Source organism: Rhinolophus sinicus, linkage group LG04, assembly GCF_036562045.2.
Source record: "Rhinolophus sinicus isolate RSC01 linkage group LG04, ASM3656204v1, whole genome shotgun sequence".
Lineage (NCBI taxonomy): Eukaryota > Metazoa > Chordata > Mammalia > Chiroptera > Rhinolophidae > Rhinolophus > Rhinolophus sinicus.
In genome coordinates this window covers 154269233-154295275 of record NC_133754.1, presented here as the reverse complement: position 1 = coordinate 154295275, position 26043 = coordinate 154269233, and the positions used below count along the sequence as shown (strand labels likewise).

At 35.1% G+C, this 26043-nt stretch overlaps 1 protein-coding gene across 7 annotated transcripts in view; it reads left to right on the top strand.

Moving 5' to 3' along the window:
• Window positions 1-26043, top strand: part of AGTPBP1 (ATP/GTP binding carboxypeptidase 1) — a 150024-nt gene that overhangs the window by 32247 nt on the left and 91734 nt on the right. For all 7 annotated transcript variants that reach the window (XR_012495819.1, XM_074330623.1, XM_019750135.2 and 4 more), the window contains 7 exons: window positions 584-708; window positions 6588-6655; window positions 9608-9671; window positions 10081-10227; window positions 18513-18644; window positions 20782-20875; window positions 24289-24326. Coding sequence is in view for 6 of the 7 variants with exons in the window: in XM_074330623.1 (XP_074186724.1) it covers window positions 584-708; window positions 6588-6655; window positions 9608-9671; window positions 10081-10227; window positions 18513-18644; window positions 20782-20875; window positions 24289-24326 (668 nt within the window). In the remaining variant the exon portion in view is untranslated. The remainder of the gene's footprint in view (window positions 1-583; window positions 709-6587; window positions 6656-9607; window positions 9672-10080; window positions 10228-18512; window positions 18645-20781; window positions 20876-24288; window positions 24327-26043) is intronic.

Genomic DNA, 26043 nt, shown 5'->3' with positions numbered 1-26043 from the left:
TATAATTACTTACGTATTTAATATGTCATCAATAGAATGTTCACTCTATGAGGGTCAGGAATTTTTGTTGTATTGTTGGCAACACCTAGAACAGTACCAAATGTGCAAATATATAATGAATGGGAACAAGGAAGAAAGAATGTGGGTAGAGAATCAGATAGGTGTAAGGATGTGGTGGGAAGATGAGTGTGTGCTTGTTTGATTTTTATAGCAGTTACGAAGTATGGTACTAACTGAGAATGGAATGGGGTGAAAGGGAGGGATAGTTTTGAGGAAAACAGAGAAAGTGTAAAAAATCCTCTTGGAAAAATGGGACGGTGAACTTCCAGGGTGTGATGTAAGATTGATGGAGGGGGTTAAATGCACATTTGTGGTTTTCTGAAATAGAATGTGTTTCTCACTTAAATCAATAGAATTTTAGCAATGTTAAGCTGTAAAAGGCAATAAGGAAATGTGATGTTTATAAATGTTTCATGTTTTTAGAAGGGTAGAGATTTTTCTTTAACAGTGATCTTTATAGTATTGTATTTACAATTGATGTAGAATGTACCCTAATTTAAAATAACATTCTTTTTATTTTTAGCCTTACCAATAATTCTCGGATTGTTGGACTCTTGGCTCAGCTGGAGAAGATCAATACTGAATCTACAGAATCAGATACTGCCAGATATGTTACATCAAAAATTCTTCATCTGGCTCAAAGTCAAGGTAAGCTTTAATTTCTTGTTTTGGGAATGCTTTTTTAACATTAAAACAAGATGCTAAGAATTTCAAACTTTTGATAGATGATTTTCTAGAAAAATCTAACTTTCTCAAATAGACTCAAGATGTAGAAAATGGAATTACTGTGGAAGAAATTGATCTTCAACACATTATTTCTAAAAATTGATTGTAACTTTACTTATGTATGAATTTCCCCCTGCCCCGTCCCCAATTTTCAAACAGTACCTAATTCCAATGCTACTTGTTATAGAATGTTGATAAAAAAAATGTCAGGTAGCATAGAGCTTTGGTTATAAGTGTGGTACCCACTCTGAAATGCCGGCTCTGTCATTCAATGGCTAGGTGACCTTAGTGAAGTTTTGAATCTCTAGGACTTAGCTGCACCATCTCTGAAATAAAGATAAGAAAGATTATGTGGTTATAAGATTTACATGAGAAGTACGTAAAAAGAATGTTAAAAATGTTCAGTAGGGACAGCTGGATGTGATCAGTTGGTTAGAGCGCGAGCTTTGAACAACAGGGTTGCCTGTTCGATTCCCACATGGGCCAGTGAGCTACGCCCTCCACAACTAGATTAAAGACAACGAGCTGCTGTTGAGCTGCTGGTGGGGGGCCGAATGGCTCAGTTGGTTAGAGGGCGAGCTCTTAACAACAAGGTTGTGTGTTCAATTCCTGCATGGGAGGGTGGGCTGCGCCCCCTGCAACTAGATTGAAAATGGCTACTGGACTTGGAGCTGAGCTGCGCCTTCCACAACTAGATTGAAGGACAGGAACTTGACTTGGAGCTGATGGGTCCTGGAAAAACACTCTGTTCCCCAATATTCCCCAATAAAATTTTTTAAAAAAATGTTCAATAAATGATACCCCTATTATAGGAAGGAAACCTGTGCTACTGAATTGGTGTGAAAATCTTGACAGAGTACAAGAGAAGAAAAGTATTGACTTTGCATTTGGGAACATAAATGTGAAAAATCCCAATTAAAACATTAGTGAATTAAATCTAATTATACATTAAAAAATGAATATTATTGCGAAAGAGCACTTATTGCAGGAATGTAAAATGATTTAATACTAGGAAATATATCAGTATAACATTTGAACAGGTCAAATAAAATCCTTGTGATTATCTCAATGGATGTTAAAAAAGAACTTAAGATTCCAAAACCTGTACTTGATTTAAAAAAAAAAAAACACACCTGATTTTTCTTTTTTTAAATAAGGGTAAACCAGCAGCTACCTTAATGTTTAATAGTGACACTGAAGGCATTCTGTTAAAATTAAGATCCAGACAATTCACAATTAATATTTTAATTAATTTTTTATTTCATTATTCTAGAGGTTCAGGTCATTGAAGTAGGATGGTTAGCAGGCATTTACTGTTCAGGAGCTCAGTATCTGTTAATCTTTCTTCATGGTCACAGACTCTTAATTTATTTTCGTAACTTCCTCCTATACACCCTCTGTGTCTGGGGGGTAGTTGATAGCACACCCCCATACACAGGGGAAGTCTCTAATAGGTTGCATTTGTTTCTAGCAAAATCTAAATACCTGCTCATTTCAGAAAGTCACTGTCCTGGAATCTAACCTTTGGAAATATACTTATCGATGTTGGTGGATGTACAGGATGTTCATTGTATTATTGCAAAGATAGATAGATACACCAAGTATATTCGGTGACACTGAATATAGGCATTATGTTAGCAACAAAAAGCAACCAAAACAAAGCAAATTCCCCACACCTATAGATAACACTTGTGTACACTGCTCCCACCACTGTAGACTCTTCCCACCACAGCCTGGAAGCCCCTACTCCAACATTACCACTGAAAATGCCCCTAACTGTACCACTGCCAGAGACTGCCCCTCTCACCACTCTGCAACCCACCACTGGGGGACTAACCCCTGAATATTGTCCCCTCGGGTTGTGTAATACAATGACTATTAATAGTACCTTGGATTAACCAGTCAACACAGTGTAGGTTAGTAGTGAAAGATTTTCCCATCATCATTTAGAAAATAATCCAATCTGCTGTCCATTTGGGAGAGAAAGATGAGGAATTTATAGTTCAAGGAAGAAGAAATGCATATAACCAGCAAACATATAAAAAGGCTCTTCCTTAAAAGTTAAGAATTACTAATGAAAATAAAGATATTTTTCACTAGTTAGATTGGCAGAAATTAGAGAATTACAATATCCAGTGTTGTTGAGAGCATTGAAAGTAGGGTATTCTCGTACACTGTTGGTGGTACAATATTTATTACAAACTTCAGAGAAAAGTTTCTGGCAATATTTATTAAAATTTAAAGTGCACCTGTTATTTGACTTAGCATTTTCACTCTAAGAAATGTAATGAAATAAAATGTCAATATAGAGAAGAATGTTTGGTGATGTTTATTTTAGCATTGTTCGTAATACCAAAGATCAAGAGAACCTAAATTCTGTATGTTCAGTAATCATAAACAATTGGACTATATGGAAAAACCCAAAGAATAACTATTATTATGACTAATATCATTAGCAGACAAGTAAAGACAGTCAAACAAAATGGATTCTGAGTTCAAAATCAATCCGTAGGATTACAGGCCTTGTCAGTGTCTTGGGATAACTCTGATGACAGCGGCTTCTCATCCTAGAGGAGTCTTTGATGTCCGTAGGTGGAAGCGAGTGTCAGAGACACGGGTGGATGTCCATTTGCCATCAGGCACCTGATGAGGTCCTTTCCAACAAGGTTGGAGAGTGTCTTTTGTTTGATGTCCTTCCAAAAAAAAAATCGAAAGTATTTTGTCTCCTTGGAGCTGGCTGTGAAAAGAAGCAGTTACCAGTTTGGCATTTTCTTGAAGTGACTTTCAAATCTTGGCAATAGTGTAAGATCTCTCCTTTCAATAACGTCAGCTCATAAGTTTTTTCATCTAATTTAAGTCCAGCTAAATGCACTATGATGCATGAAAGAATGTAAAAACTGAAAAATGGGGAGCCAGGGAGCAGGGAAGAATCAAGTGGCTGTGTTGGGTTTCCCATAGTACCGACTATTCTTTTTTTTTTTTTTAAATCACTTTTCCTGTGCAATTTAACTATAAAAGGCTAAATCTTTTGAGGTGTTTAGGGCCCTTCTGGAACACCCCAAAGTTATTCCTACATATATTGAGATTTTTAACCCTTAAAACCTCAATTTCTAATGAAAATTAAGAAGTAAGCAGTTAGCATTTTTTTTTTAAGATTTTATTGGGGAAGGGGAACAGGACTTTATTGGGGAACAGTGTGTACTTCCAGGACTTTTTTCCAAGTCAAGTTGTTGGCCTTTCATTCAATCTTAGTTGTGGAGGGTGCTGTTCAGCTTCAACGTGTTGACCTTTCAGTCTTAGTTGTGGAGGGTGCAGCTCAGCTCCAGGTCCAGTTGCGTTGCTAGTTGCAGGGGGTGCAGCCCACAATTCCTTGCGGGAGTCGAACCAGTAACCTTGTGGTTGAGAGGACGTGCTCCAACCAACTGAGCCATCTGGGAGCTCAGCGGCAGCTCAGCTCAAGGTGCCATGTTCAATCTTAGTTGCAGGGGGCACTGCCCACCATCCCTTGCGGGACTTGAGGAGTTGAACTGGCAACCTTGTGTTTGAGAGCCCACTGGCTCATGTGGGAATCGAATCGAACCGAACCGGCAGCCTTCAGAGTTAGGAACACGGAGCCACCGGGCCAGCCCAGCAGTTAGCATTTTTTAGCTTGGCAGATTTATGAAGATATTTTATAACCTTTAGAAACACGTTTCGTAGACATCATCAAAGTCAATTATTAACCTGGACTTATTTTTATAAAATTCATGTAAAATAAAGACATGTCTATTTTACTTAAACCAACAAACTTAAGCTAGCTTTTATTTACTAAGGATTAATCTTAGATTATGTGAATTTGGAAAACATTTGAGTTCGTTTCATACATACATGGATACACATAGACAGAAACAGAGACCTTTAAGCCACAAGAAAAACTCACTAGTTTGTAAAAGAACAGTTGGATCCAAATTTTGTTTGGGAGGCATTTACAATTTTCATCTGTCCTTGACAAGTTAAATTCCAAATGACCTTCCCACTTTTAAAATTAGGACAGCCATTTTTTCATACCTCAAGGAATTGGATTGACACTTCAGTGACATCATAGGTTGATCCATTTATCTAAATCCTCTTTTGAAACTTCAAGTCACCAATTAAGTGGTGACTTTAATGAATGCTTTCCATTCATTTTGCCTAATTTTATAGCCAACTTTTTATAATTGTGCATGCAAAAATTAATTTAGAAGTATCAAAGGATCCTCATCTTGGCCATTATAGTAATAATGGGAAACTGACTGTCCTGGGGCTTGTTGGCCTGGGGCTTGTTGGCCTGGGAGGCACGATTTCCCTTGTTAATTTTGAGATCTGTAGCATCTGAGCAAACTTTCAGGGAAAACTAGCTTTTATGTGCGTGTGTCCAGATGAGCCAAAGGCAGTGAATATCCCTATAGGACTGCTTCACACCCTAGAGGAAATTTTTCCTGAGGCAACCCCACAAAGATTCTTAGTCACCTAAGAATACCTGAGCAAGAGCCAGTGAGAGCTTCCTGGATGCCACCAGAACCACAACACTTTCCAAGGCTCACCCCCCCACACCCTCTCTCAGTGAACCCATTTTAGAGCACCCTGCCCTCACCCCCACCCCTTCAGGCTCCCACCAGCTTCTCTGGGATTGGCTGCATTACTGCACTTGATGCCTGGTGGCACTTATCTTTCCACTCCGGATTCAGGGATTTGCAACAACTGTCGTCACCCTATTGGGTATTTGGGTTGGGGAAGCAAGTGTCCTTTTTCTTTCAGACCTGAAAGAGAGTTCAGTCTCTCATTTAAGCAATAAAGATTTTGTTTAGACTCTCAGTAAGAAATGCAATTAAAAGCTGGAATTAAGAGCATCAGCCTATTTTTATTTTTTTCTGGATTATCTCAACCCTTATCCACCTTGAGGATTTTCTAAAAACAGGTCAAATAAAGTCATGGCCTGCTATTTAAAGCAAGGAGGCCCAGAATTCTGAGAGAAGACGTACTCAAGTTTACCCAATGTAAAGTGGGGAGCTGGTGGGACACAATGGGCCCTTCCTTGTACCAAGCTCCGGGTCTGGGTCTACAGGGTGGCCCAGGGTGGACTTCTTAGGAATCCTGCCGACTATGCCAAATAAATGCCAATATAAGAAACGTCCAAACCTGTAGAGAATTTTTATGAGTTTGATCCAAAACTGACGACATGCCAGGAGCAAGATCTGAAATGCTCCCCTCTCTTCACTTGTTAATTAAAGGAGAATTGTGAGGAAGCTCTAGAAACCTTTAAATAATAGAAATAATGTGTACTATTTTTTTTCCATCCCAGTGAGATTAAAAGAATCATTTGGCTGATCTGGTCTGCAGACTCTTGCAGAAGTAACTCTAAAATAGTATTAATTCAATGAAAACATTGAAAAATGGTACCAGGTTTCTGTTTTCACCAATTTTGATAAAATGTTTTCTAGTTCTAGTCATAAAGATGATAAAGAGGCCTACCATTACCATTTCTACCTCTTTTCCAGTTTGGTACCTGTACTATGTTAATGATTTAAGATTTTAGAAGGACTGACAAGGGTTCACTTAGTCCACGATAGGAGCTGTGATGAAGTGCAAGGAAGTCTCACAAACTGATATCTGGAAGTCCTCAGAGACTAGAATTAGCAACATCAGGGAGGAACATCTAAGAAACAATTTAAAATGTTTACTGAACCAATGGAGACTTGTTGATTCTACATTAGCTATATAATAAAACCATTTGTAATTTTTTTCTTTCATGTTTTAGAAGAAAATTTTTTTCTACTTTTCAGAAAAAACAAGGAAAGAAATGACAGCCAAAGGTTCTACAGGAATGGAAGTTCTGCTGTCAACATTAGAGGTAAATCACTGACAGACTTTTTGTACCTATTGATACCAACCAGTACTGAAGAAAAAAGAATAAATGAAGTATAAAACTTTTATCCTAGATGTAAAGCCAATGAATGGAAATTTGTTTTATGTTTTAAATTAACATTTGGAATGGTGGTATAAACATTCTAATATATATTAGGTAAACCTCTAAGTATTATATATTTCCCTATGATTATAATGGTAATCGTATTTTAAACCTTAACAGGCCATTCTAGTTGATAATAGAAATTAAAGTATTAGCTTAGGAAATAATCTTTAGCTTAAAATAAATGATTGGTACTAGAAATTCTCATTTATTGTATTATGTTAGCTGATATATATTCCTGATTTAGTTTATTACATATATTGGTTGAATAACTATATTACATTGATAATATTTAAATATTTGTGCCAGTGTAAAAGTTTTGGGTGGATCAGCAAGATATATTCAGAATCAGGATTTTATATTTTATTCAGTGCAATGTTAAGATAGGGAGTGAGTACCATTGTACACCTCAAATTTACACAATGTTACATGTCCAATTATATCTCGACAGAGCTGGAAAAGAAAGAACAGAGTGTGAGTTCATGATTTTTTTTTTTAATAGGAATTGCTTCCTATGAAAAATGACATAAAGCTGTTATTTATTCTAAATTGATCTGTCCGTTTAAAGCAATCGCAATAAAAATACCAACAGTTTTGTTTCTATAGTTCAATGGGAAAATAATAAGCAAGAGTAGAAAGGACATTTCTGAAAAAGAAGAGAAATTAGAAAGGACTAGTCCTTCCAAATATCAGAGAACATTATAAAACTTCAGTAATTCAAATAGTTTATAAATTTCGCATAGTAGTAGACATCAGAGCACTAGAATAGAAAGTCCAAAAATAAATTAATAGGCTTATGGGAATTTAGTACTACTTAATTCAAGGTAGCATTTCAGGTCAATGTTGGATAGAGGGGTTACTTAATAAATAGAGCTGGGACAAATTGGTAGCCATGCAGAAAAGCATAATGTTGGATGCTTACTTCCTACACCAAAATACATTCCATATCAAGCAAATATTTAAACATGGAAAATAAAATAATAATACTAGAGGAAGTAATGAAAGACATTTTTAAATAATCTTACAAGGAAGGCTTTTCTAAGTATGAAAAAAACCCCACAGGAATTATAGAAGAAAAGATTGATAAATTCAATTATATTAACAAAAGTGCATGGAAAAAAAACACCATAGACATTTGGCAAACTGAGGAAAAATATTTCATATTTTTTTGTATAGTTTTGTTTAAATTCTCATATAATTTCTGTAACATATAAAGAACTTCCACAAATTAGTAAGAAAAAAAATCAACCCAATAGAAAAATGTGTTAAGGTTATGAACAGACAGTTCCCAGAAAGAAGCAAATTGCATTTGAAAGTTGAGCATCACTGGGTTTTTTGTTTTTTTTCCCTGTTTGCTCATGTCACAATTTATTGAGATCAGCAGAGGTGGCAACTGAGAGGGGGCAAATTACATATGGCAGTCTTGTCTGGGTAATGCTTAGCAACAACAATGCAACTTCCATTCAGGTTCCAGTAGCCTGAGCTCAGTCACATGGCACAAAACATAATTACAAAACGGCTGGAAAATGTGGTTTGGCTATGTACCTAGGAAGAATATGACATCAGTTTGCTGAACACAGAGCAATATTGCTGCCACAATCCACTCTTTAACAAATGTCTGTCCCTGTCATTCTTCTGAATTCTTCCCCAGAGAGTCAGTGGTCCAGTTAAGACCTCCAATACTAAGCCAAGGGTCTCTAGTTAATGCACAGTCCTCTACCTGGTCTGGATGGGACTTTTTGGTTCAATCAGTCTGTGGGCTGAAATGATGAAGCAGACACAACACTCATTTCCTTTTGGGAAGGGGAAGAATAAGAGTCTCATGCATGCAAGTTACTGATACACAGCAATTCTGAAATTCCTCTGTATAAACATTGTAAAATCCTCTACTCTGGGGGTGAGGCAGTTCTTTGAATAGGCAGTGATTCTGCTTTGGGTTTTATTTTCATTTTCCCCATCCTGTCATCACTTTTAATAAGAGAAATGTAACCAAGTACAATGTTTAAACATTTTCTCATATTAGATTGGTTGCCCAGACTTTGGGAAATAGTTATTCTACATTGCTGGTGGAAGTATAAATTGCCCCATGAAGTCCAGTTTAGTAATGGCCGTCAAAATAAATACTCATATTCTTTCACCCAGAAATTCCAGGAATTTGATCCCATGTAAATATATGTACTTAGTTTTTTGTTGCAACTTTTTAATAGCAAAAGATTTTTTAAAAATCCCATTGGTAGGTAAACGGTTACATAAACAATGGCTTAGTAATATAATAGAATATATCCTGTAGCCCTTAAAAAGAGTGAAGAAACTACTTATTCATACGTAAAAATTTTAATGTACAAAATAGTATCTGTAGGGCAATACCATGTGGAGAAGTAAATCTGTATATACACATGTATTTATATGGATTTCTTTTATGTGTGCACATTATCTTTGGCTGGAAACATAAGAAACTGATAACACAGTTGTCTTCTGAGAATGGGAGCTAGGTGACTAGTCACCGTAAATACATTGTAGGGCCTTTTATATTTGTTTCATTTATTCGTATTATCTATTTAGTAGAAGATGATGAATTCAAATGAAAGATTACTTTCTCTTGTCATAATGTTGGTACTAAGAAAGTAATAGCTCAGATTATTTGCGAAAATTCTTAAGGGCAAGAATAAGAGAGTGACGTGATAACTGAGAACAGTGGAAACCTGAATATATTTGTTCTTAGAGCAATTGGAAAGGTCATCTGTAAAAGATAGGTAATTCCCAACAGGAAGAGAAAAAGTTTGGGAATCACAGATTTACAATGGTTTAATAAAGCAAATAAACTATTTATTTCAGAACACGAAAGATCTTCAAACTACACTTAATATCTTAAGCATTCTTGTTGAGCTGGTGTCAGCTGGTAAGTTTTTGTTTCCTTTGGTCTCATTTATGTTTGTAACAGTGATCAACAATGTGTCATGTGTATTTTATTGGGAATTTTCTGGTACTCACATAGAAGCTATTCTGAGTATTGTGATTTGGAAACTGCTAATGTCACACTCACTTGTTGTTACTTTGATTGGGTATTTTACAGTATCCCTCAAATTACCCCTGAAGCCCATGTGTTTCAGAGCCTTGAACATAGAATTTTGGCATCACTTATATTTACTCTCTCTACTATTTTCTAATAGAAATAAATGAAATATAACAGAATTTGATTTTGATGGTATTTGTTTGATTTCAGAAGTCATCACTTTAAGTATTTCTTGAATGCTAACAAGTTGCGATATCTGAGAATTCGCTGTTTAAACAAATGAAAACTCTTTCAGGTGGCAGTCGAAGAGCGAGTTTCTTAGTGGCCAAAGGTGGTTCACAGCTACTGTTACAGTTACTTGTGAATGCCAGCAAAGACTCTCCCCTGAACGAGGAGCTAATGGTACATATTCATTCTGTTCTTGCGAAGATTGGACCGAAGGGTAAGGGCTTCACTTGTGTGATTATCTAATCTGGAACCATCTTTGTGACATGGATTCTGTGTGCCTTGAAATTGGTCAATTTTTAAAATCTAAAATGCTGCTGCTTTTTCTTGGTCTTAGTCATGGAGTGACTTTATTTATAGTTAATTAGTGACGTGCAAGAATTGAGGATCCTAAATTCATGAGGAATTCCATTGCATATGGTAGAAAAAGGAAGAAAAAGATGTCAGAATCCCAAGCATGTCTTGGTGTGTGTATAAAGGATACACATAACATGGGTATTGTTGAGGCTAGAAGATGGGAATAGATGGGAATACTTTGAGGAAACTGGAGATAAAATGTGTTTGCTTTTCATTAATAGTTATATTTGCACTGCACAATCTCAATGCCCAAGAAACTTACAGCCTAGTTAAGAAGACCAAAAGAGATGTAAAAAATTGTAAGGCCGATTATTACGATGCAAGATATTGAAAAGTACAAATTGAGAAGATAAAGGAGGAAGCTAATTTAGGTTATGTTAACAGATAAAGGCATCATTTGAATAGAACTTAAGTTCAGTTTATAGTTGTCTTTCTGTACAAAGATTAAAATGGTTTCCTAAATTCTTTGAATAGTGATTTTTATGAGTTCTGCCATTGCCTTGTAGCATACATACGCGTTTTAAGCTTTGAAGTATTTGGTTAAAATGCTTATTCTAAAAAGTGTGTATGTGTATGTATGTTTATACAGTTTATGTATTTATATTTCATGCATATCTTTATGTATTGTATAAGTATTTATTATTTTTAATAAGTTGTCTTAAAGCATCCCTGAGATAACTTTAATTTTCCAGGTATCTTAGGGGCCTTAAGACTTAAACAAATATAAAGTTTATTTAAGAAATATGTTGTTAGCTGTCTGTTATTTTTCTTTTCTTTTTGTTTGAGATTTAAGGGCTCTCCTCTGAGATTTTTGCTGAAAATGAAGAATAAAATGAGAAAATCTTGCTTGATGAATATTGTTATATCATGCTTCCTCTATTTAGAACCAGATTATCTTTCTTCTGCTTTACATGAAATTAAATTAAGACATTGATGTATTTAATTTATATTTGTATTTCTTTAATGTCTCTTTTATGTTGTAGCTCGTTTATTTTCTTTTCTTTAATACTTTTAAATTTGTGCTATTTCCTTTATTGTCCTAGTTTTCCATTTTTGTCATTCGAGGACACTGCAGTAATTTTTTGAGTGATTTTTCTATCCTTTTTTCTTGTGAGAGGAGAATAATTCTCCCTCAGGACTATTTCATTCTTTTTGACTTAAAATTCTTGTTGTTGATGAAATAATTTTGCTTGCTGGTCCTGCTTACTTGTTTTGTTTAAACTCTCTTTTTTTTTTTTTTTTTTTAATTAAATTTATTGAGGTGACAATTGTTAGTAAAATTACATAGATTTCAGGTGTACAATTCTGTATTACATCATCTATAAATCCCGTTGTGTGTTCATCACCCAGAGTCAGTTCTCCTTCCATCACCATATATTCGATCCCCCTTACCCTCATCTCCCACCCCCACCCCCACCCCCTTACCCTCTGGCAACCACCAAACCATTGTCTGTGTCTATGAGTTTCTGTTTCTCATTTGTTTGTCTTGTTCTTTTGTTGTTTTGGTTTATATACCACATATCAGTGAAATCACATGGTTCTCTGCTTTTTCTGTCTGACTTATTTCGCTCAGCATTACACTCTCAAGATCCATCCATGTTGTCACAAATGTTCCTATATCATCTTTTCTTACTGCGAATAGTATTCCATTGTGTATATATACCACAACTTCTTCATCCATTCATCTATCGAAGGACATTTTGGTTGTTTCCATGTCTTGGCCACTGTAAACAAAGCTGCAATGAACATTGGAGCACACGTGTCTTTATCTCTAAATGTTTTCAGATATTTTGGGTAGATACCCAGGAGAGGGATTGCTGGGTCATATGGCAATTCTATTCGTAATTTTTGAGGAACCTCCACACTGCCTTCCATAACGGCTGCACCAGTCTGCATTCCCACCAACAGTGTATGAGTGTTCCTTTTTCTCCACAGCCTCTCCAACATTTGTTACTATTTGTCTTGTTGATGATGGCCATTCTGACTGGGGTGAGGTGATATCTCATTGTGGTTTTGATTTGCATTTCTCTGATGATTAGTGATGTTGAGCATTTTTCATATGTCTATTTGCCATTTGTATGTCCTCTTTGGAGAAATGTCTCTTCAAGTCCTCTGCCCATTTTTCAATTGGGTTGTTTGTTTTTTTGTTGTTGAGTTGCATGAGTTCCTTGTATATTCTGGATACTAGCCCCTTATCGGAGGCACTGTTTGCAAAAATCTTCTCCCATTCAGTTGGTGGCCTCTTTATTTTGTCAATGGTTTCTTTTGCTGTGCAGAAGCTTTTAAGTTTCATATAGTCCCATTTGTTTATTTTAGCTTTTACTTCCATTGCCTTTGCAGTCAAATTCATAAAATGCTCTTTGAACCCAAGGTCCATAAGTTTAGTACCTATGTTTTCTTCTATGCAGTTTATTGTGTCAGGTCTTATGCTTAAGTCTTTGATCCATTTTGAATTAATTTTGGTACATGGTGACAAATAGCAGTCCAGTTTCATTCTTTTGCACGTGGCTATCCAATTCTCCCAGCACCATTTATTGAAGAGGCTGTCTTTGCTCCATTGTATGTTTTAGCTTCTTTGTCAAAAATTATCTGTCCATATTTATGTGGTTTTATTTCTGGGTTCTCAATTCTATTCCATTGGTCTATATGTCTGTTTTTCTGCCAATACCATGCTGTTTTGATTATTGTGGCCCTGTAGTACAAGCCAAAGTCAGGAAGTGTGATACCTCCATTATAGTTCTTTTTTCTTAAGATTGCTTTGGCTATTCGGGGTCTTTTGTGGTTCCAAACAAATCTGATGATTTTTGTTCTATTTCTTTAAAATATGCCATTGGGATTTTGATGGGGATTGCATTGAATCTGTATATTGCTTTGGGTAATATGGCCATTTTAACTATGTTGATTCTTCCAATCCATGAGCACGGAATGTCTTTCCATTTCTTTGTGTCTTCTTCAATTTCTTTCAGAAAAGTCTTATAGTTTTCAGCATATAGGTCTTTCACATCCTTGGTTAAGTTTATTCCTAGGTATTTTATTCTTTTGATGCAATTGTAAAAGGAATTGTTTTTGTATTTCTTTTCTGAGATTTCATTGTTGGTATATAGGAAGGCAATGGACTTTTGTGCGTTGATTTTGTAGCCAGCAACTTTACTGTATTCGTTGATTGTTTCTAATAGCTTTTTGGTGGAGTCTTTAGGGTTTTCTATATATAGCATCATGTCATCTGCAAAGAGTGATAATTTAACTTCTTCATTCCCAATTTGGATGCCTTTTATTTCTTTCTCTTGCCTGATTGCTCTGGCAAGGACTTCCAACACGATGTTGAAAAGCAGAGGTGATAGGGGACATCCCTGTCGTGTTCCTGAATGTAGAGCAAAGGGCTTCAGTCTTTCTCCATTAATTATGAGATTAGCAGAGGGCTTGTCATATATGGCTTTTATTATGTTAAGGTATTTTCCTTCTATACCTATTTTATTAAGTGTTTTAATCATAAATGGATGTTGTATCTTGTCAAATGCTTTTTCTGCATCAATTGATATAATCATATGATTTTTGTCCTTTATTTTGTTTATATGATGTATCACATTGATGGATTTGCGTATGTTGAACCATCCTTGTGCCCCGGGGATGAACCCCACTTGGTCGTGATGAATAATCTTTTTAATGCATTGTTGTATTCGATTTGCTAGAATTTTATTTAGGATTTTTGCATCGGTATTCATCAGAGATATTGGTCTGTAGTTTTCTTTTTTTGTGCTGTCCTTACCAGGTTTTGGTATCAGGGTAATGTTGGCCTCATAAAATGAGTTGGGGAGTACTGTTTCTTCTTCAATTTTTTGGAAGAGTTTGTGCAGAATTGGTATTAGATCCTCTTTGAAGGTTTGGTAGAATTCACTAGTGAAGCCATCTGGTCCCGGACTTTTGCTTTTGGGAAGGTTTTGGATGACTGATTCAATTTCGTTACTGGTGATCGGTCTGTTTAGATTTTCCAGTTCTTCATGGTTCAGCCTTGGAAGGCTATATGTTTCTAAGAACTTATCCATTTCTTCTAGGTTGTTGAATTTGGTGGCATATAGTCCTTCATAGTATTCTTGGATGATCCTTTGTATTTCTGTGGTGTCCGTGATAACTTCCCCTTTTACGTTTCTGATTTTGTTAATCAGTGTCTTCTCTCTTTTTATCTTAGTAAGTCTAGCCAAGGGTTTGTCAATTTTGTTAATCTTCTCAAAGAACCAGCTCTTTGTCACATTAATTTTTTCTATTGTCTTTTTGTTCTCTATTTCATTTATTTCTGCTCTAATTTTTGTTATTTCCTTTCTTCTGCTGACCTTGGGTTTTACCTGTTCTTCTTTTTCTAGTTCTTTAAGGTGTAACATGAGGTTATTTATTTGGGAATTTTCTTGTTTCTTGAGATAGGCCTGTAATGAGATAAATTTCCCTCTTAAAACTGCTTTCGCTGCATCCCAAAAATTTTGGTAGGATGTATTTTCATTGTCATTTGTTTCTATGTATCTTTTGATCTCTCCTCTAATTTCTTCTTTGACCCAGTCCTTCTTTAAAAGTATGTTGTTTAGTCTCCATGTATTTGTGTTTTTTCCCGCTTTCTTTTTACAGTTGATATCCAATTTCAAAGCCTTGTGATCAGAGAATATGCATGGTATGATTTCAATCTTTTACAATTTGTTGAGACTGATTTTATGTCCCAATATATGGTCTATCCTTGAGAATGTTCCATGTACACTAGAAAAGAATGTGTAGTCTGATGTTTTAGGATGAAGTGCTCTATAAATGTCAATTATGTCCATTTCATCTAATGTGTCATTTAGGGCTACTATTTCGTTATTTATTTTCTGTTTGGATGATCTATCCATAGCTGTCAATGATGTATTTAAGTCCCCTAGTATAATTGTGTTTTGGTCAATTTCTCCCTTTAGTTCTGTTAGTAGTTGCTTGGTGTATTTCGGTGCTCCCTGACTGGGGGCATAAATATTGATGACTGTTATGTCTTCTTGTTTTACAGTCCCTTCACCATTATGAAATGTCCATCTTTGTCTCTTGTTATCTTTTTCACCTTGAAGTCTGTTTCATCTGATATCATTATGGCTACACCTGATTTTCTCTGGGCACCATTTGCTTGGAGTGTCAATTTCCACCCTTTCACTTTGAGTCTATGCTTGTCCTTGTAGCTGAGATGTGTCTCTTGGAGACAGCATATGGTTGGGTTTAGTTTTTGATCCAATCTGCTACTCTGTGCCTTTTTATTGGTGAGTTCAGTCCATTTACATTTAGGGTGATTATTGATATGTGAGGATTTCCTGTCATTCTATCTTTAGTTTTCTGGTAAGGCTGTGTCTCCATTGTTTCTTTGCCTTTTGTTGTTGTCTATTATTTCTGTGTGGTGGTATTCTATGATGTTTCCCTCTGTTTCTTCTTTTATTTCAGTATATATTTCAGTTCTGGATTTTTTTGAGTGGTTACCCTTAAGTTTATGTAAAAGTAAGTTTGATATTTAGAGTATTCCATTTTCTTCAGCACGCTTACTTTCTCCATTCCCATATTCCGTTCAGGCCTTTATTCTCCCCTTTTTGAGTTTTGGTTGCCACAAATTGTCCCTGTTGATGGTGGTCGAATAGCCTCCTTTAGTATTTCTTGTAGTGCAGGTCGTGTATTAGAAAATTCCCTCAGCTTCTGTATGTCTGGAAAGGTCTTTATTCCTCCTTCATATCTAAAGGATATCTTTGCTGGATATATTATTCTTGGCTCATGATTTCTCTCTTTCAATAGTTTGAATATTTGGTTCCACTCCTCCTGGCTTGTAGAGTTTCTGCTGAAAAATCTGATGATAATCTAATGGGCTTTCCTTTGTAAGTTACCGTCTTCTTTTCCCTGGCTGCCTTGAGGATTCTTTCTTTGTCGTTGATTTTAGACAGCTTCAGTACAATGTGCCTTGGAGAAGGCCTGTTGGGATTGAGGTAACTAGGTGTTCTATTTGCTTCTTGGATTCGAGGGTCCAGTTCTGTCCACAAATTTGGGAAGTTCTCATCGACATTTGTTTGAATATATTCTCTGTTCCTTCTCTCTTTCTTCTCCTTCTGGTATGCCCATTATTCTTATATTGCTCTTTCTGATGGAGTCAGAAAGTTCTTGTAGAGTTCTTTCATTTCTTTTAAGTCTCAAGTCTCTTTCTTCTTCTATCTGTGTCATTTCCAGGTTTCTATCTTCGATGTCACTGATTCTTTCCTCCATCTGGTCAACTCTACTACCTAAGCTGGTTATTTCATTCTTAATTTCTTCTATTGAGTTCTTAATCTCCAGAAATTCTATTTGGTTCTTTTTTAAAATTTCAATCTCTTTCGTAAAATGCTCATACTGTTCTTTAATTGAGTTTCTGAGTTCATTTAACTGCCTATCTGTGTTTTCTTGTATCTCGTTGAGTTTTTCAGAACTGCAGCCTTGAATTCTCTGTCATTTAAGTCACATATTTCTGTATCTTTAAGTGCCTTTTCTGGAGATTTTTCACTTTCTTTCTGAGCTATCTTGTTGCCTTGGTTACTCATGGCGATTACTGGTTTACTATTTCTCTTCCTAGACATCTACAGGAGTGACTTCTGCAACAAGTTGATAGGAAGAGGTCTTTCTTTGTTCAGCAGTTCTCTTTACTCCTGCAGGGATCCGCCCAGATAGGTGGGGCCAGGGGCGGGGTGAGCTGTGAGAGGTGGCCCAGAGCAATGGCGGCGACCACCACCACAGCCGGTCCTGCTTCCACAGCTCTCTTCCCTTTGCTGGAATTAGTTGGGCTGTGGATTTGTGTTTTTGGGCCACAGTTCTCAAATATAGCAAATTTTCTGTTGTTTTGATCTGACACTGCTACTGTTTCGCTTCTAGCACCGGGCAGGTGGGGGCGGGGCGAGCTCTGGGAGGGGAGGGAGGGGGCGGCTAGTCTCAGTGCCTAAGGCTCCGTTCTCTGCTCGGCAGTGTGGGCTTAAACCACCGTTTTCAGCCTTTTTCCCTCAGTCTTTTCTCCGAGGTCTCTGCCGTGAGCGTTGGGTTCAGCTGTGTTATATGCTGTCCCCTCAGCCCTGTGGAGCCCTGGCGGAGCCCTAGCAGTCCGATCTCCCGCAGCTGCGGTAGTTCCGGGAAGCAGCGAGCTCGGCGCACTGAGCTGGGTCTGAGTCCTGCGCCCGCGGAGCTGCGTCTCCGCTCACTTCTCACTTTCCTCCTTCCCCTGCTCGCGCGCGCGAATCTCCCACCTGTAGGTGATTTCAGTCGGTAGTGGGCCTCTTCGTGTTCCCTGTCTGCTGTGCAGGGAGTCCTTTGTGGAGTTTTTGTTGTTCGATTCTTTGTAAATTCCAGGGGAGCTTTACAGAGGCTCACCTCACTCCGCCATTTTTCCGGAAGTCCCAACTTGTTTAAACTCTTAACATTGTTAAATTCTTGTTATCCAGGTTGTTTTTAATATTATAATCTCTTTATGAGGATAAAAATCAAGACCTTCTTCTCTTTTCTGTGTTAAGAATTAGATCCCTTTAACTTTGTGAGTTATGTAAATGTCTAACCACTATGCTGTATACCTGGAACTAATATAATATGGAATGGCAACTGCAATTGAAAAATAAAAACAATTAAAAAAAAGAATTAGATCCCTCTAGAAATTTATTTGGTAGTGTTTGCTAGATTATTTTCTATGTAAGTTGCTCATTTATTAATTAATTTAAGTCTGAAAAAAATTCTGCTAATATTAAGTAAATAATATTGGTAGTGGACACATAAATTCTTTACAGGTCTCCTTAACCATGTGATGGTGCTCTTTTGAATATGTGGAACTGGACAGACATATACATATGTATAATGGATCAGTTCATGTCTTCCTGTCATGCCAGTCTAAGTGTCGGGCTACTCTAACCCCTATCCCTCTGCTCTATCCTCTCTCCTGCCTCTTAGTACTTTCTGTCAAGCCATGTTAAAAGGTCAAAGGACTATTTTTAGAATCATACAAGAAATTGATTATACCTGTATATATTTCAGGGCAACTTTACATTTGATAATAGGAATTCATAATACAAGTTTTAAATATCTCATTGCTTTATGACCTCTTCATTTCATTCAAAGTTACCTATGAATAAATTGTTTATTTTTTTTAAACAGACAAAAAATTTGGAGTGAAAGCTAGAATTAATGGAACTCTGAATATAACCCTGAATTTGGTCAAACAGAATTTGCAGAATCATCGCTTGGTTTTGCCTTGTCTTCAGCTTTTACGAGTGTATTCGGCAAACTGTGAGTATTTCATAGCAGTTTTTAGTTAACTCAGTGTTTTGAAGTTACAGAAAATGAAAAGTTGAAAGTACCTTAACTCCATAAATCTCTAAAATTTGTGGACAAAGAAAGATACTTAATATGGCTCTTTATAACTCCTAACACCATCACCACCACTACCACCAAAGTGATCTGGGGTGAGTTGACAAAGTCTTGAGGATTCTCATTAATTCTCCCAGTGGGTAAAGGCCTGTAGTGAGGGGGAGGAGCTGGTGGCCTGTGGGAAAGATGTGGAAGAATAGGAGGGTATTTGGCAGCTGGAAAAACTGCTGTGTCTGTTTGGATTTTCGCAAATGAGATGAAAGTTGAGAAGGATGGCATGTGGTAGCATAGTCACCTAGAGCTAATTATCTTCAGCAATAATCAGGGAAGTAGCAGAACAGAAAATAAATAAATAGTACAGGATCCTGTGAGGAAGCTGGAGAGAAGAGGGATCACTGAGAGAGGGCATCAGATAAAATCTCTCTCTCTCTCTCTCAACCCCATAAACTATGGATTTTATTTCTATTCCTTGACTATGGAATTGGGGTGGTTAACAAAACACCCAAAATTGTACATGTTATTGCAAAAACTCATGCAAAAAAATGATAATCAAGGTGGTAGATGTGTGTGTGTGTGCATATATGTATGTGTGTGTATAAATTTTTATGTATGTTTGTGTGTATTTATATCTGTACTTTGTCAGTGTCGCTAAAGGTGTCCTCAGAGGAAAATAGCTTTGAACACTTAAATAATTAACACATAATTAAAAAGAACATAAGGAAATGAATGAATTTCCACAGAAGTTAGGAACAGAGCAATAAACATAAGGAAAGAAGAAGAATGAAATAGTAAAGAAAAAAAACCCCAAAACCTTATAATAATAAAAAAATAACCCAGCTGATCTAACTAAATAAAACAATTGGATTACAAATAAAACAGATAAACCACTGAATACCCCCGTTAAGAAAAAAGGATGGCAGCACAGACAGATATTTAAAAGGTATAATGGAATAATAAATAGATACAGAGGAAATTAAAGTCACCATACAACACCTTAGGAGCTACATTTTTGGTAGCATTTTATTGAATTAACCACTAGATGTCTCGTAATTGGTTTATAATTCTTTAAATAATGTTTGTTCAGAGTTGAAATGTTTGGCACAGTTCTCTGATTAGGTAATTGTTTGAGTCTTGGGTGTGAAACTCTGAAGTTGTTACCTCTTTTTCCCCACAACAGTTGCTTTACTTAAGGTCCTCATTACCTGTCACCTAGACCACAGCCTCCTAATGTCTCTTTCCAGTCCATCTTCCCCAGAATGTTGTGAGATCTGACCTGTACTTAAAATGTAGATCTGATGTGTTCCTTTTGCAATTTGCTATAGATCAGTGAATTAACACTCATAATTGACCTTCTTTTCCCAGCTTATCTTCCCATTGGTATGCTTTTGTCTGGTACTATGTTTAACAAGATGTAACTGCTCATACCCACGGTGTTCATTGACTCTGTTCTATTATCTGTGTTTCTGTCTCTAGAGATATTCCAGAGTCCATTAACCTCTTACTGCAACTCCTATCCTAGCTAACTCCTCCTCATTTGTAAAGACTGACCCAGGGCATCAGTTTCTCCAGAAATGCCTGTTTCACTGTGGATTTAGGGACTCCTCACCGGTGTAACCTCAATAGCCTACAACTCTTAAGCTATTTGGAAAGTAATTTAGTTAGTATTGGTTTGTTTACTGTTTCTGTCATTGTCTCCTACACTGTGTTTTCTCAAGGCAGACATTGTTTGTTTTTGTCTCAGAATCCCTGTGACATGGTATTTAGTAGAGTTCACTAAATTTATTGAAGAAGCAAATGGAGCAGCTTAAGAGTATTTTTTTTTGTAATAATATTTTTTTAATATAACTTCTTTCAGAATTTCTCTGAAACTTTTCATAAAAAAATTAAGCAAAAAAATTTTTTTTTCAAGTGAGTATCTAAAGTGGACTTTATGAGGGACTTGGGTTCCCATGTACTAAACAATTTGTATATGTTTTTGGCTATGTATCAACAATTCTATACATTTCTACTTACTGAAGTTTTTAAGTCATTTTATATCTTTTTCTCCCCCTCCCAGCTGTGAATTCAGTATCCTTAGGGAAAAATGGAGTTGTGGAACTGATGTTTAAAATCATTGGACCATTTAGTAAGAAGAATTCAGGTCTTATGAAGTGAGTAAATGTTTTGAGTGTAAATAGAGGTATATGCTTTAATTATTCTTGATCTGTACAATTAGCAGTTGAGTTAAATTGTACCTAGGGTCCTTTCTTAGTTGTTAGTGATTTTATTATGATAAAGATTTTCTTTAGTATAAAGTTTTATCTTCAAAAGTATATCAAAATTAGAAAACTTTAATTTTTGGAATATGGTGTTATGGAATTTTAGACTTTGAACATTCATAGATACTATAAGAGGAAAAAGAGACCACTTATACAGTATCATTCATTCAGAAACATTCATTGAGTGCCTACTATATCCCTTATCAATTTTGCAGTCTTTTGATGACTACTTCCTTCATTCTCACAATTATCTGAATGTATTTTAAATTTATACATTTCTTTTTTGCCAAAATGATGTCACTCTTTCTTTTTTCTTATTTTGGAAACATTATCTATATCTATATCTATATATATTCATTTTTGGTCTTCAGGAAATAAAAGCAGTTTCCAGTTTGGTTATATTTAGTATTTTCTTCAGCCACATTTGAGGTCATTCTTTAAAAATATTTTTTATTATGGAATTTTTATATTATATTAAACTAATTAATTATCTTGAATTAGTTATATTAATTATTATATTCAGCAGTTGATAAACATTCTGTCATTTTTCATCATTTATTTCCTTCCAAGCTTTTGTTTATTTTTTGGGGGGTATTTTGAAGCAAATCTTAGATGTCATTTATATGATATCTTTGCACCAAACTTCGTCATTTTTTTTAATCTAGTGGAACTATGGAACAAGCATGATGGTCTTTGGAGTCAGAAAGAACTGGGTTTATACCCCTCTTTTGCCAGTGTTGAAGAATAAACATCAAGGATTAGGAACTGTCAGAAGCCCTTTGATTTGGTTCAAATGTGTTATAAACAACTGCCAGCAGAGAGAAAGACTATTTCTGAAAGTAAATTTTTATAATTCGAATGAAGATTTAGCTGTAGATGGGAAAATCCTGTGCGTATGTTGCAAGTGATTGCTTCTAAGTGATTGTATTGGTTTCCTAGGGCTGTTGAGACAAAGTGCCCTTTTGAGTGTAAATTTGGTGGTTTAAAATAATAGAAATTCTTTTGCTGTGCAGAAGAATTGTACACCTGAAATCTATGTAATTTTACTAACAATTGTCACCCCAATAAATTTAATAAAATAAAATTAAAAAAAAAAAAAAAGAAATTCATTGTCTCAGAGTTCTGGAGGCTTGAAGTCCAAAATCAACTTGTCAGCTGGGCTAATGTTCCCTTTAAACATTGGGAGAATGGATGGGAGAATCCTTCCTTGTTTCTCCTAGCTTTTGGTGGATTGCTGGCAATCTTGGGTGTTCCCTTGATTTGTAGCTACAACATTTCAATCTCTGGCTCCATTGTCACATGGTGTTCTCCCCTCATGTGTCTGTCTTTAAATAGTCTTTCCTCTTCTTACAAGGATACCAGTCATGATGGATTAAGGGCCACTTACTCCAATATGACCTCATCTTAACTAATTACATCTGCAACAACACTATTTCCAAATAAGGTCACATCTGCTGTGCTGGGGATTAGGAATTCAGCATATGTTTTTGGAGGAGACTGACATTTCTGATTTCATAATTTTCTTCCTCAACAGAGAAATTCAGTTTCAATATCTCTTAGTTTTTATAGGACCCAAGGCATGTTATAATCTGAAATCTTTAGTTCCCTTATTCATAAAATGTGCCAATTCTCTGGACTGGGATTATGTTAAGAATTAAACTGGAAAACACATTTTGGAGGCACCTAAAACAATTTCTGGCATTTATTCAAGTCTTGCTACACAAATCTTTTTCATAATTTGCTGTTTTACTTGAAAGACCATTCAGTTCTTTGTTTAATTTCGACCAATTTAAAAGCCATATTGTACAGTTTCATGTACATTTTATTGCACAATTATAATTATGGAATGTTTCTTACTGATCATTCAGTGCTATGGAAATTTAGCATGTAATTTTATAATTTTTATTTACTTTTAACTTACCATTACCAAAATTTCACATTGTTTTGAGAGTTTTCAGGCATGAATTTATATATTTTTAAAGCGTATACTTTTGTTCTTATTTTACAAATGTTATAAATAATGGTTTATATTTATCAAAAAAACAAAGTATAATTGTTAATGACTTGCTCTAGAGGGTAGCAGTAATGAGCATTTATTATAAATGAGCACATGCTCAGTGTCTATTCCTGGATTATTGTTTCAGGTGTAACTATGAACCAATATCCATCTTAAATCTTCTAATCAACATCTGATAATGTTGTGTCTCCTTTACCACTAATATATGCAGCTTTTACTTTGTTTTTGCTTTGAATTTTGTGAGTGTTTTTTTTCCCCCATAGATGTGTACGTTTTATTACATTATCTAGGTTGTAAAATTATCTGGGATAAATTTATTTTCTACTTTTATACCCGTGAAGAACCTGCTACTTTGGTATCTAGTAGGCATTCAACAAATGCTTAATGATGAGTGAAATGCTTAAGTTTGACAATGTACATATTTTTATGCAAATTAATTATAGTTGTTGAAATCTTGCTAAGAGGTACTGTAGTATGTAGCCTTATGTTTATAAAGTTACTGAAATTAAGTAACCATTTCTTCAGTAATTCTTTTTTAAAAAAACGAATTATAGGTTTTCCATAGTGATGTTATATAATATGTTTTTAAAGGTGATTAATAGCAGTTGATTTCAGTGTATGTAACAGTGTTCATGTTCAAAGAAAATATAAGTAACTTCAATTTTTTAGGCTATTCCTTTGTCCTAAGAGTTTTTGAGACATTAATTAAGTTCATTATTCTCACTGGTGCCTTACGACTGAAAAATGTTAAGGGCTCCTACTTCTTCTCCCCAAACCTCCTAATTGCAAAATATTTTACATTTATTATCGCCTTAAATATTAGGATTACTGCTTGATAGAGCTAAAATACTTTATAGTTAGGTGGCTACAAACATCTATAGGATTTTGTAGTTCTGAGCTTTATTTGTGTTAAAACTTGTTTTTGTTTTAATTTCTTTGTGAGTCAGGATCTATGTATGATTCTTAACGTTCCTGTGTGAACTCAGTCAGGGTCACATACAATTATTATAATTGATTTCATTCATTTAACCTCTGACATAAAACTTAGATATTGTTAATTTTCTTCTTTAAAAAAATTTTTGGTGCTTTTCTGTTGATAGTTCAATCTTCCTTATATTTGATTTTTACCTGAAAGGAGAGATGCATACAGAGAAACACCATATGTAATTGACATAACAGGAATGACTTTTGGAATAGATGATTACTTTTCTGAAAAGATTGTATGAATTTACTATTGTAGATTAATTTTACTAGTTTTGTTGTTGTTTGTGTTTTCTCATGTTGACAGGGTTGCTTTAGACACTCTTGCTGCATTGCTAAAATCAAGTAAGTTTTTAAATACTAGACATACTAGATACTATTTTTTTGAGAATTTATCTACAATATTAAACTGGAAATGTAGATTTAGTCTATAGTTGTAAAGCTGGTTTGTAATAATTTAATGTCAAAGTTGATTTTGTCTTTTAGTACAGTTGATAACATAACTAATGTCTGTTTATTGAGCTATCATTTATTCAAGTAGGTTGACTTATTTTTTCTAAGTTGTTACTAGTAAAACATAAATATCCCTGTTAGTAGAGAAAAGTAATACGTAAATATTATATAAGTATACTTTTTTAAAAAGTGAAGCTAACCTGGTATTGAGAATGTTTGTTGTGAAGAGTATGTTACTCTCTCTCTATAACACACATGATTAATTTAGAGCCCTTTTATTAGAAATTTTATTTCTACCATAAATTCAAATTTATAACATTATAATGGCTTTTAATGTAAATTTACAGTTTACTAAATTTACTGACAAACTAAAGCACTATTTATCTTCAAACTTGAAGCATAGAGTAAATGTGTCTTATCATGATATGTTGCCTTTGAAGAGTAATTACCTACATTATGTTTTTTCTCCAAGATACTCAGTATCTCTGTTTTAAATAACAATTTTAATTAGCATCCCCATTTCCACTGTTTGATTGTTTGATTAACATCTTATTTAACCACATTTAGTCCTAAAGATCTGTATTGATGGCTTTCAATGTTATTTTCCCCCAAAATTATGAAGAGTGAGACCAGCTTGCCCTTAAGTTTGAATGACCAGAATTGTTTATTTGAATAGTAGCACAGGACTGATTGGTATAGCTTATAGTTGGTAAAATAATGATTTATTAAATTTAAAAATCACCTGGTGTATTAGTATTATATACCAGGGTATGTAAATTCAGTGAACAGTTTTGTCTTTGTAATGAAATGTGTGATACTCAGTTAGGTTAGCCATATAGCTTCGTTTTTATATATGATGTAATAAACTTTAGACCAAGATCAGAGTACTTGGGTTAACTTCAAAAGATATTTGTAACACTGCTTTGCTGTGCCCTTTGTGGTTCAAATTGTTTAAAGATGAACTTTTAAATTAATATAGGCATATGTTTTTGATTTGGAGTAGATTAAATAGCTATTAAAACTAAACTTTTACTAAAGCTTACTAATTTTCAGAATCACTGATGACAAAGACATTAATTTTAAGTCAGTAAAAACTAAAACCCTCTTAAGTTTCAATTATTTTGTAGAAATCAGTTATCGTAAGATGACTGAGATCTGCTATCTTCAGTTTTAAATAGTAATCTTCCTTTTACTCCCTCCCTTCTTTTCCTTCAAAGGATGATGGTGGGCAAACATATCTGTTTATTCCATCCAGTAAAAAAGTAACTGACAAGTAGAGTGACTCTTGTTTATATTTAATATTTTTTTCATTTGGCACATGGCACTAAATAGGGTAAATATTTAATGATGCAAAATAATATTAAGTGGCACACTGCATATTTTTAAATGCACTATGACATTTTGGAGCATTCTCATTCATTGATTTCTTTTTTGGGGGGGACGGGGAACAGTAATTTACTTTAAAAGAATAATAAAACTACTGTAATAAACCTGAGAGAGTGTAAAGCAAAGAATGTACGCACACAGTACAGGAAGGCAGGCAGCCTAGCTGTCATTGCTGGAATCTAGATTAGATCTTCAGTGTAAAGGGAAACCTAAGTTGTATTTT